This window comes from Lampetra planeri, chromosome 24 (genome assembly GCF_965212315.1).
Source record: "Lampetra planeri chromosome 24, kcLamPlan1.2.h2, whole genome shotgun sequence".
NCBI lineage: Eukaryota > Metazoa > Chordata > Hyperoartia > Petromyzontiformes > Petromyzontidae > Lampetra > Lampetra planeri.
In genome coordinates this window covers 2954504-2968161 of record NC_136130.1, presented here as the reverse complement: position 1 = coordinate 2968161, position 13658 = coordinate 2954504, and the positions used below count along the sequence as shown (strand labels likewise).

At 46.9% G+C, this 13658-nt stretch overlaps 1 protein-coding gene across 1 annotated transcript in view; it reads right to left on the bottom strand.

The window, feature by feature from the left end:
- The window catches only part of DMRTA2 (DMRT like family A2), a 47905-nt gene extending 34952 nt beyond the window's left edge, over positions 1-12953 (bottom strand). The window contains exons 1-2 of the mRNA XM_078605411.1: positions 12558-12953; positions 10063-10544 (exon numbers count right to left, since the gene is read on the bottom strand). Of these exons, the coding sequence (XP_078461537.1) occupies positions 10063-10534 (472 nt within the window). The 5' untranslated portion in view covers positions 10535-10544; positions 12558-12953. The remainder of the gene's footprint in view (positions 1-10062; positions 10545-12557) is intronic.
- Between the last annotated feature and the right edge of the window lie 705 nt (positions 12954-13658).

The following is a 13658-nucleotide window of genomic DNA, read 5'->3' as shown; positions in this document are numbered from 1 at the left end:
AGGCGGGGGGGGGGCGGATTTATCAACTTTAGAAAATTATAACCAAGACGCCGGGGGATGACGAGATGTTAATTACCTCGCCTGGTATACAGGACGTCGTGTGTTCGTTCTAGAACCTGACGCCTGTTGCTGTATATTTGGAGTTTGCGTGTTTTCCCCGTGGTCGCGTGGATTCTTCTCCGGGTCCTCCGGTGATACCCTTCACATTTAGAAATTTGCGTTTAGAGCATTTGGCGATCATGAATTTCCACACGAGGATGAGCCACTTGGTTGAACTATCATTTGTGGTGGCCAGGTCGCTTCTGAAAAAGAGTTACGTAGCTAAGTGGGCCTTACCCGGTAAAATATAATTAAATAGTTCAACTAGGCTCCGTTTAAATCAACGTCATAATACAACAAATAACCATGATTTCGTTTTTAAAAAAATGTCGTAATTGTATTTCACACCCGAATAGTTTGTTCACCGAGTGATGAGTATACATTGTACGTAGTGTACGTTGCGAACACGCAATGTATGTGGGTGAGTGTGGGGAGCGGTGGCGCTGTGGTTGGCGCACTGCGCCACAAGCCCAGCGCAGCCACACAAGTTAGATTCCCGCTCACGGCCACTAACAACGGAGACGGGTTTTTTTTGCACCGATCCCCTAAGTCGACTCAGCCTTAATTGAGTACCTGGTGCGGTGTGTAAACATCACCACTGGAGAGACAAAGGTGGCCCGGCGTGGTGCTGGCCACCCACCCCCTCGTGTACCGTCCCGGCCTTCAGAGGCGCTCGCTAACAGCACTTGCCCGAACAGTCTGTTAAGGCGGTACGGGGGTCTTTGTCTTTGTTTGATATGTACACACTGTGTACACACTTCATTAGGTGTTCACTGAATGCACTTGCCCCGACAGTCTGTTGAAGCCTATACGAGGGATCTTTGTCTTTGTTACAAACACGTACGCGCAAAGAATAAGACGATAAACGCCTCTGTGTACACACAGAGACACACACACGCAGAGACACACAGACACTCAGAGATAGACACAGAGACCGAAAGTGACGAAGATACACACACACATCGACAATTAGAGACACGCACAGATATAGACACACAAGACAAAGATCCCGCGTATAGCCTTAACATGCTGTAGGAGCAAGTGTTAGCAAGCACCTATGAAGGCCGGCACGGCACACGAGGGAGTGGGTGGCCAGGACCACGCCCGGCCGCCTTTGTCTCCCTAGTTGCGATGTTTCCACATCACACCAGATACTAATTTGAGACTGAGTAGACCTAGTGGAGCCCCAGGACCGGTTCAAATACCCGCCACTGTTTTTATCCGTGAGCGGGAATCGAAATCGGGTCGCAAGTTTTGTAGCGCAGCGCACGAACCGCTGTACTACCGCTACCCACACAGACACACACAGACACACACACAGACACACACACAGACACACACACACACAGACACACACACACACAGACACACACACAGACACGTTCCTTCCACTCAGCCAAGCGTGACGCGTGCCACTATAAACAAGCGAAACTAATGCGTCACACACACACAGACTCACACAAAGACAAAGATCCCCCGTATAGCCTTCAGACTGTTGGGGCAAGTGCTGGCGTGGATAGCGTCGCGCCAGGACGCCTTTGTCTCCCCGCTGCTGATGTTTACACACAGCCCCAGGGACTCGTTTAAGGCTCAGTCAACCCAAGACAGGTACAACAGGGAGAGGTAGCGCAGTGGTTAACGCACTGCGCGATAACCTCGGCGGCCCGAGTTCGATTCCGGCTCACGACCAACATCAGTGATACATATAATACAGACACATATAGATACAGATACGAGTACATACAGACACGCAAAAACAAGTACACAATATACTCACATGCGTACAGACACACATTAACATATACATAGACGCATAGATATATACCCACAAACACACACACACACGGATGTTTTTATATGCAGTGACACACAAAATTACACCAATGCACATACGTCCAGACACACACAAAAGCACACATTCAGACACACACACACACGAACAGAAGTACAGGATATCCTTGTGCGGAAGATACATAAATGTATAGATACTCGCAGATACAGAGGCCAGGACACACACAGACACACACGCAGATACAGAGGCGCACACGTACAATCGTGTGTGTGTGTGTATATATATACACACACACACGTATCGTCTGCTTCATCGTATAGACTCCGTGAGTAAGTGATTTCTGCGAGCACCTATTAATGCTGGCACGCCGCACGCGTGACTGGTCGCCTTTGTCTCCCCCAACTCCAAACAATGTGAATCACGCCACTATATAATACAACACAATGTATGCACCGTATTCACAACATTAACACTTCTAATCATATTTGACTGCTGGATGAACGCCTCCCCACGCCGCGTCAGTCACGGGAGTCGCAGGGGTCTCGGTGCCGGTCGGGATGAAAGGACATCACTCACCACTGATATCAGCCGCCGTGGCCCGTGATCGAACTCGGAGTCGCCGGCTTCACAGCAGTAGAGCTGTGAAGCACTTCAACACCGCTGCCCACCCCACATGACATCCACCCACGCGTTCGCCGCTTGTTGCAGAGTTTTTTTTTCTCCCGCCGTTCGAACGCCGTAGGCCGCCCCGGTTAATACTACGGGAGGATTCTATTCTAACTGTGCTTGCGATGGAAATGTGTTCAGGAGCCAGATGGCAATGTCGAGGCACGCTGGTGGCCACGGCTAGAGGGCTTCAGGAGAGAGACAGAGCTCGTGTAGTTATGCTGTTCCTTCTCCTCAGTAGTGCGACTCGTGTCCTTAATTTTCCATTTACGAAGGGGATGTAGCCTGTTGGTGATGTTCTCATGCGGTCGATGGCCACTGCACTCAGTGTCTTCGAGGAAGGGGAGGAGATGTCAAAGGCAGGAGGTGCGATGGGGGCATTAACGAATTAATTAGAATCAGTGAGGTTTAAATCGAAATAGGCCCCACGTGACAGCATCCATCCAATCACGGGCACGCAATAATAATTAAAAAATCACTGAACACATTGCGTCAATAACACTCTTATCTTTGAATTAAAACATAACGTACAGGGTGCTTCAAAATATTTACACTTATATTCGACTATCGTTTTTTTATGGAAAAGGAACGGATAATACACTGTAACGTGATAACAAATGTATGTTAATAGCTTAAAAAAGTAAAAAAGTCTCTATTTGTTCGCCATCATTGTCAACACATACTTGGAATATTCTCTAGGTGGTCACCAGAGCTCGGAGGCAAATTTCTCGTGGTATTGTTGCAAATTCGCGAAAGTGTTAACATGTTTTTGAAGCACCCTGTATATAACTGGCAACGTTGCAGGCAGTGGTGGCGTGGCTCGCGGCGATGAGCCGGTGTCACCGACAATTGTCCAAGCTCTGCGTTCCTCTATATATTAAGAAGGTGTCTTCAGCCAATTAACGAGTGATCATACATAAACAAGTTGACGTAATTGTGATGTACACTGTAGAGTTCACTGCATGCCAAGTGTGTGTGTTGATGTTATATTTGCCTATCGGTACGGACACGCGCGCACACACATACACATATATACTGCATCGTGTAACCCGCGTATTCATTCAATGTCCTAAATTAAGCAACCGTGTACGTTACATATCTATATATATAACGCACTTCATACCATATCGTCTGGATCGTAAGACGCTCCTGAAAGCATAACGCATCATCCTCAACTGTGTTCCTAGTGCCAATACAGTGACATAGAGCTGGTCGCGCACACACACAGACACATACCGGATTATAAGACGCACCCAATAAAGTTATACAAATCTGATGAAACTCACGGGCACCCACCGGATTATAGGACGCACTCAATAAAGTTATACAAATCTGATCAAACTCACGGATACCTACCGGATTGTAAGACGCACTCAATAAAGGTATACAAATCTGATCAAACTCACGGACTCCCACCGGATTATAAGACGCACACCCAACGTTTGCTATAAAATAGATACGGTAGAACGCGTGCCATACGAGAGTTAGTTGTATTAATGGATACACGTATTGATGCACGTATGAACGGGTGAATTAACTGGCGATTTAATTCGCATGTAACACGTGCATCGCGTGTGATAGGTACGTTAATCTACTGAGGCAGAGGAGGTCTTCATCCACGAGCAGTGGATTGACCATGGCTGATGATAATGATGATAATGATGATGATAATTATATTAATTCGATGTTACTTATTTGCAGTAGTGCGTAACACACAAATAATTCTATAGCAAACATTTGAATGCTACTCACGTATTAATGCCCAATATATCGATTGACATGATACATATAAAGCACGTGTATGAATTAATGTATGCAAGCAAGTGGAACATATATAGTGCATAGTACCACGATTATCAATAGTCTAAAATATGTTATAATACAATCAACTATAGTTTATATCACGATATTATAATATATGATAATCATCTTACTCATAATATTATTACCAGAGTATTCATATTAAGTCTGCTTATTGTAGAATATTCACGCATACACACGGACCTTCATTATAATCCTTCTGTATTGATTAAACCACCGTACGTTCATACTTACATTCAAAATCCCTATAAATAAATACAAACTATATCACGTAATACACTAGATTATGCTCTATCGGAGTAAATACATGAAACTATTTAAGTCAATTAAACGAATGGGAACATACGAATTCATATATATATAAGCTCATAGAAATACATGAAACTATTTAAGTCAATTAAACGAATGGGAACATACGAATTCATATATATATAAGCTCACAGAAATACATGCATGAACAGTGCAAACTGACGTGATATCATTATAAACACGCATGTTATTTTTCGCTCAGGGGGGGTGGGGGTCGATAAAATATGTACCACTTTGTAGGGAAGTCAACAGTGGCTGTCCTATGGATAGACTTGCCCCCGCCATAGGAATGAGGAATTTCCACCAATGGCTCAGGGCTGTAAACGGGACATGAGCACCAAAGCCTCAATGCTCATTTGAGCAGAAGAACATCACTTTGACTTATTCGACTGACACGCGTGAGAAAACATACATACACAGCATATACAGAGATTAGTCTCACATAACATGCATGTCAGAGTTAAATGTATTTAAACATTCTATTTATACATGATCATTATCTTGTACATTGTCGATCCACTGCTGGATATATACATAATGCGTTATGTGGTTTTAATATATATCTCAACTGCATTTGCTTATATTTAGTACGAGTTAATGCATCACACACATGTAAATATACAGTACATACGTAGAAAAATATACCGTCATACATATGGCCTTTAATAATTCTAAAATGTCTAGCTTGAACGTGCTACACTATACTATGTCAACGAGTTATTATAGCATAATAATTAAATACAGAGTGAAATATAAAGATCCCCTTTATAGCCTTTAACAGACTGTTGTGGCAAGTGCTGTTAGCAAGCACATATATATGAAGGCCGGAACGGCGTACGAGGGGGTGGTGATACCAGCGCCACTCAAGGCCACCTTTGTCTTCCCAGTGCCAATGCATTATCCACACCAGGGTACAATACTATATTCATTTAAGGCTGAATCGATCTAGGCGAGGTCCAGGAACGGTAAAAAAAAATCGTCGTTATCGGTCTAAACGCAGTGGAGCGAACCCCCAGTAACCTGCATGCACGCGCCAGTACACACATGTGTACATGGTTATCCCTTTACAGAAAGCCCGCTGATGTCTGATCAGTCTGACTTTCTGTTCAACGGCTGATTGAACGGTGTGTTCGCAATGGCTTCGTATCTTTCAGAGGAGAGGGATTGGAGATTGAACAAAGTCTACTGAGGTCGGTGGAGAGACGAAAGCACAACCGCTGAAGAAGGACGCTTGTGTTGCGCCCGAAACGTCGTGAATTAATGTAGTTGTTTTTATTTATTTATTAAATTTGTTACCTACGTGACTTTATCGAAAAAAACAAAGAGTATGAATCCTTGCAGTCACGAAAGCTTAAAATCTAGAAATAAAAATGGGGTTTAACCAAAATATTTTTTTATCGCTTCATTGTTATTTTAGTGGGGTGACTGTAAGTGCTTAAACGTGTATAATGACTTAAGTAATTATTACTAGAATAATAAAATGTATATGTTTTGAAAGGACCCATTTACACGAGTAATAACATTACTCACACCACTAGCCTATCGCTAACCTTACCCCTAACCACTACCAAACGGCGAACCACTGCCCTACCGCTCACAACAAACCACACACCATACATACATGCACGCGTAAATACATAACATTTCACATGATTATGATAATTATAATAAATGTCTTACCTGCATGTACTGTAAATTGGGTGTAGAAACACATCGACCATACATAAATCCACGGATAATGTAACAAAACACAAAGTCACAGACAGTACATCAATGCTTTATAATAATACTGCGTGTCGTTTAGTATACGCATTTGATGTATATACATACAGAAATATGATTACACAAATTTATCATACAAATCAAAAATACGTACGCAGATACACAAATACTAAACAGGCAAAAACATAAACAAATACATACAAATAGATACAAATAGATACACGCTTCATCGAGCATTGGACTGCATCGACGCAGCACATCAGATTTCGTCCAGGGAAAGTCTCCATCCAGCAGTAGATTGACAGAGGACTTTAAATTAATCACATTTGTGTGCTTTTTCATTGTTGGTTCATCGGAGACCACAACGACAAAGATCCCCCGTGTAGCCTTACCGGACTGTTGGGGCAAGTGCTGTTTGCGAATAGCACCTATGAATGCCGGCACGGCACACGAGGGGGTGGGTGGCCAGCACCACCACGCCCGGCCGCCTTTGTCTCCCCAGTGTGTATATATATATACACACACTGGGGAGACATATTTATATATACACACCGCACCAGGTGTTAATTTGTAAGGCTGAGTCTACCTAGGGGAAACCCAGGAATGATTCAAATATTCGTCACCGACGTTGACCGCGAGCGGGAGTCGAACCCCGCGTTCGCCGCGGGGGGGGGAAGGGGTGTTCCTAGGATCGTAGCGCAGGGCACTAACCACTGCGCCGCCGCTCCCATGGCAGTCCATGTGAGCGCGTAACAATGCCACGTTGTTGTTGCATGTCGAGTCACGTCTGTGCGCGTCGGTGCGACGCAGTTTTTGTGATGTGATATCTGGCGATGCCGCAACTCTCCGTGGGTCGCGCGTGACACGTGACGGTTCGCGCCGTCCCGAGATCACGGGAGCGCGAGAACCAGGTGGGATTACATGCGTCCCCATCCCCGTCTCATCCCATCATCACCATCGCATCTCCATCACCTCCCATCCCCGTCTCATCTCATCATCACCATCGCATCTCCATCACCTCCCATCCCCGTCTCATCCCATCATCACCATCGCATCTCCATCACCTCCCATCCCCGTCTCATGCCATCATCACCACCATCATCATAATCTCACGTCCATCATTACCCACCCAATCACATCTAATTTCGCTCCATCTCACCGTCACTCCATCGATATCATCTCAATCAGTAATCACCATCGTCATCATCATCTCACGCTGGAGCATCTAATTCTACCCATCATCACCATCATCACTCTCAGTTATCTCACCTCTTTCCATTGCATCTCATTTGATTGCACCGTACATCATCACAACGTATTCCAACTTCATCTCAATTATTCCATCGTCATCATTGTCTCCATCAGCATAATCTCACGTCACTCCATCTGTTCTTATCCCATCAGCATCATGTCATCTGTCACATCCCATCTGGCCTAAATCCATCTCGCTTCCATCCAATATTATCTATCCCATCTCATCCCATATCAATCTTATATTTTGATTATCATATATTTATAAAAAGAACATCGTCATGCCATTACACCTTTTGATACGGTTGTCATATATAAACCCTCGATTAAGAGTCCCATATTTTTGTCAATCAGTGGCTCTTCCCGAACGAAAGATTAATACTGTCTATCGCATGTCACCTCAATTACATTTAATCACATTTATTGGGATGACAATAAACTAGCCCCACCGTCTCATCCCACTCGTGGCGAGATAGACGCAGAGCAACAGCAGGGCACGAGTGATTTGGCGGAGCAACTTGATCACGAGAAGCAACCTCGCAATCGTGCAGCAAATTGCGGAAAGTTTTCAATCTGTGCGTCGTGTTTTTCACGGGTTAAAACGTGAAGCGATCTGACCTGGATTTCCCACCATAACGCCCTCCATGTAAGACATTCTACCACTGTATAAATATATATTATCTCATCACGTCGACTTCCACTCTGTATCCCAGCACTCCACTCACACTTTCCCCAGGATGTTTTGAAAACCTTAGAATTTTACGGAAATTAAATGCAAAGAGAGGGTGGGGGCCAGCGGGGGGGGGGGGGGTGATCAAATCGCATGATGTGTATGCGCACTTGGAACTACATTGAGGGACAGAATGAAGAGCGCGTGGATTCGAGAACACACCCAGCAGGTTAGGTGTGTTATTCAAACTGGTCAAGCGAGTGCGGGCTTGGGCTGGGACAGCGTGGCCACAAAGATGTCACGCTCGGTCGTGGAGACAACCCACGGAGTGGCAGCCACAGGAGGCGGCACGTGTCACGGCGTCACGGGCGCATCGCTGCAGTTTGTGCTTCGTAGAAGGGCCATTGCCCATAACGTTGCCTATTTAAACATTTGGTTTAAGGCCGCAGTGTTATTGACGAATGCGTTTAGTCACATTTTGTTTGTACATCATCACTTCCCTGTTTATGTATTTTTTTTTAAATCTCAATCCACTGCTGGATTAATTCCTCTACGCCGTGTCGGTCATAGGCAGGAGGGGTTGTTTGACTATTCTCCGCCACGTTCATCACAAGGTTGTTTTGGTGGGGGCAGTGGTGGTGGTGGGGGGGGAGGTGAATGCAGCTCCAGTTCAGATATCACTCGCCACTGATGTTAGCCGTGGCCTGGAATCGAACTCATCCTCCAAGGAGGTAGCCGAACCACCGAGCTACCAATCGATCTCAGACGAACCCGAACGCGCCGTCACAACCCGTAACCGACGCGTTCGGGAAGCACCACGAAGACGCGTGGGGTGACGCGAGACCCGCGGCGTTCCCCGTCCAACTCGCGCTCACACCGGGAAGGCTTTCGTCGCCTGATGCCGAGCGGAGGAAGCATTTCATCGGCAGCACGTAAGCCGGCCGTTGATTGCTCTTTAGGCGTATTTGCAAAGGAATCTTTGTTTTTTCATTGCATTGCGCTTCCGAGTTCGTGTCTCTGCAGGTGTTTGGGATATTGTCGCTGTAGGGCGAATCCCTGCAGCTAAACTCTTTGGTTCTTTCGGTAAAGCCACGTAGGTAGAAACATTTCACTGCTCGATTAATTTATCTTCCCTAGAACGACCGCTTGTGTTGTCATCGAAACGTCGTGATTTATTATTTTTATTTTGTTAAATTTTTCTACCTACTTGACTTTACTGAAAGAACCAAGGAGTATGGATTCCTGCAGTCACAAAAGCTTCAAATCAAGATTTTTCCCTGCAGCTAATAGCAAGGTGCACTCTGTGGTGAAGTTTCATTCACGTTGTGTCGTCTTCTTGACAGTCGTTGTACCACCACCACCCCCAACTCCCAGTGACAGAGCGAGTCTCGCGCGCACTGCCGCTGTTCACTTTAGAGACGCGGATGAACTTCACAAGAGCGATGGCATCGCAACGCGTCACACCCAGCGTGATTTTGCGTGTTTAGTTTGTTATCTTTCCCCACCCCCGTACCTCTAACTAGCGCAGTTGGCTACGTAGGGTGCGAAAGAAGTTCAACATACATATGCGTCTAGGAATATCGTGTACAATGTTATACATCTAAATACAAAACGTACAGCGCTATCACAGACAGGCGCGACGTGTACTCTCGTTGTAGTGCCTTATGCCGGCAATGCCTCTACTCCCAAAGTGGAACTGCAACACAGCTCCCTGCAAACTCCGCACACTCACCTGGCTCCAACACCCCTCCATCCTGCTGCTGCTGCTGCTGTTGCTGCTGCTGCTGCCCGAACAGCTCGTACGCGGGTCTCGGCGCCAGGATGCCGTTCGCGGCCGCGATGGCCAGACCCTCGGCGGGCCCATAGAAGAGCTGCAACTCTCGCACCTCGCTCTCCTCCTGTGCCTGCTGACGCCGGAGCGCCACCTGCGCGGCCATCACCCGCTGGCGCTCGGCGATGAGGGTGCACTTGGCGCAGAGGCAGTCCCTCCAGCGGCAGTAGCGTTTGTGGCCCTTCAGCGCCGACACGACGCCGTGGTTGCGGCACCTGGCGCACTTGGGCGTGCGCTGGTACTTGTCGGCGGCTCTCAGCAGGAGGCTGTGCGGCGGGCCTCGGCTCAGGAGAGACAAAGGCAGCCCGGCAGCGGCGGCCGCGGCTGCTGCGGCGGCCGACACCGGAGTTTGCAGGTCAGGCCGGCCGTCCATAGTGCAGCACCTAGGAGGCGAGAGATGCGCCGTGTGGGTTTGACTGGCGGAGATGTCCCCGTTGCCATCCCGAGGCACCGGCTGAGCGGCGTTTGTCTCGAGAGGTGAGTTGTGGGGTCGATGGCTCTGTGAGTGTGTGTAGGTGCTCGCTAACAGCACTTGCCCCTACAGTCTGTTGAGGCTATACGGGGGATCTTTGTCTTTGTTTTGTGTGTGTGTGTAGGTGCTTGCTAAGAGGACTTGCCCCAACAGTCTGTTCAGGCTGTACGGGGGATTTTTGTCTTTGCGTGTGTTTGTGTCTAGAGTACTGTCTGTATGTGTGTATCTATGTAAAACAAAAAACTATGTTCATGTAAGCTTTAATATGCCTGTACGTGTATGGAATTGATTTATGTCCCTGTGTATGTGTGTGTGTATGAATGGGTGCTCGCTAACAACACTTGGCTAAGAAGAATAGCGTTGTGTTCGCGTGTTCAATGATCTGCCGTGTGATAGTTATCCTACATACTACTCCATGCTTTTCCTTTGATGAACACATTAACGCTGCAAGTTGAACGCGTAAGTTTCACTTCCTAGCGCTCCCTACTACAATCAACTCAGATATAAGTTGTACTGCCCGCACGTTTCATACATTCACGCGGTAAACCAACCGAGTGAATTAACTCCACGCGACAAATGTGGGATTGCGAGCTTGACACTTCTCTCACACCGCCACCCCTACGTAGTTCTAACCGTCTAAGTTCGCCTCTGGTATGCGAGTGATAATTCGTTTCTGTTTTACATTTCCCCAAAATGTGTATTTATATATATATCTTTGTTGACTGCCGCAAACGAACACGTGGCCCCGTGTGTATCGGGGACCCTGATGCTGAGCGAACTCGCGACGTGCAGTGGGGTGGTGATGTTCACCGTGCGCGTACCACGGACTCGCGATAGACTTCCAAAGGTCTGGTCTAGACCGTAATTCTAAATCTATAGTTAAACACAAATACACACGTACACGCGCATTATTAGCACGTGATGATTATGAACATGATTATTAATTAAAAATCCCAGCTTGATCCGTTGTTACAAATGCAACTTACCGGAGTTCTCTTCTGTTCTAAGCCTTTTAAAGAAGTTCGTTCTATGAATAAGGGTTATTGCCCGAACCGTCGCCCAATGTATGTGACTGTCAGATGTGTTGGGTTATTTTTGTTGACTCTACTTGTGCACAGGCAGTGCCCAACGCAACATCAGCACCACATCATTTGTTTCACTTTAAAGAGTTCGTTCTGCGGCCGTCTGGAACGATCTTCCTTCCGATATGAGGAAGCCACCGGAGCAATGCACTTTTAAATCATCTCGATTGAACACACATTTCTTGAGAACTGATTGTGTTTGGTTTGTTGTCCCCCAACTCCGATTAGCGAAAGAAGTTCAACATACAGACAAAACGACCACACACAACGAATTAAAACGAAACGTGAACGAGTACTATATATACACACGAATGCTGTAATCTCCAGGCAACTGTTTACGAGCGAGATTAATCGATAGAAAATCCCGCACTCTGCGCTCGCCTATCTCCGCGCATCGCCACGCGCGCGCTCCGTTCGCCAGGCGCGTGCACGTGGAGCAGGAGACGTCGCCCGCTCTCATCATCGCGATAGACGGCGTCGTCACGACGATGCACATGCCACGCGACGCATGGTGGTGATGATGATGATGATGATGATTACGAACGTGTGGATTACGATAAAGTAGTATCACGAGATGATGATGATGATGGTGGTGGTACTCATGATGAAGAGTAGGGAGCAGCTGCTGTTGCTGATGGTAATGAAGGTTCAAGACAAAACTATGATTACGCAGTTAACAGGAGCAGATGGGTACTGCTGATGATGTGCTGACGATGAAGAGGAGGAAGCAGCAGTAGCTGCAGCTGATGATAAGAATGATGAAGGTAACAGCCAAAAGACAAATCTATGATTACGCAGTTAACAGTAACAGATGGGTGTTGCTGCTGATGACGACTACTTACGTTGAAGACGATGTGGATGCTGCTACTGCTGCTACTTCTAACGATGTCGTAGACGATGCTGTTGATGATGGTCGAGTAGACGACGAAAACAATGCGCACGCAGTCGACAGTATCGGCCGATGATGACTGCGATCGCTACATTCTGCTGAGCACTCTTGAACCGCGCAAAGTTTTTTTTTCTTCCCTTGGATGCGCCCTGCGCAGTGGTGAACGTGCGCGCGCGCGCGTGTGTGTGCGTGTCTGTGTGCGTGTCTGTCTGTGTGTGTGTATCTCTCGTCCTCGTTCTCTCCCCGTGTGTGTGTGTCTCTCTGTCTCTCTCTCTATCGCTCGCTCCCTCTCGCACACCTCTCGCCGGAGCCCACGAGTTTGCGCAGCTCTTTTACTTTCAATTCATTCTGTTGTGTTACGAATCCCGGCCACCACCCCCACCACCACCAACCACCACCACCACCCCTCCCTGCAAAAGCTTCGGGCTGCCCCGGGAGCTCGCGGGGAGGGGGTGGACGGCGATTGGCGAGGCCCCGGGTCCTCGTTAGAGGGCCCACCAGATTGGTCGGCCCCGTGAACCGACGAAGTTTCAAGTAGTAATAATAATAATTTGCAATTAGAATAATAATACATATCTGAATACAAGTGACCGAATGAGTGAATGCTAATGCACGTGTCGCTAACGCGAGCGGCGCGCGTTTATTTATTTATATGAATGTGTTGCTAGATTGCAATTTAACTAAATTGCAAAATTACGTGGCAATGTAAAGTACACACGTGTGCATACAGAACGACAGATACAGATCCCCCGTATAGCCTTTAGCGGACTGTTGGGGCAAGTGTCGTTAGCGAGCACCTATTAAGGCAGGCACGGCACACGTGGGGGTGGGTGACCAGCACCACGCCCGGCCGCCTTTGTCTCCCTAGTGCCAATGTTTTACACACCGCACCAGGTACTCATTTTATGCTGTACACACACACACACACGTATACCACATGCATACATTTGTACTAAACATGGATAACATATTGTACACTGACACATACGTACGGATGCACATACACAGCACATATTCATACATTCGTAGAAACACACATCACGTGTGTTGATAC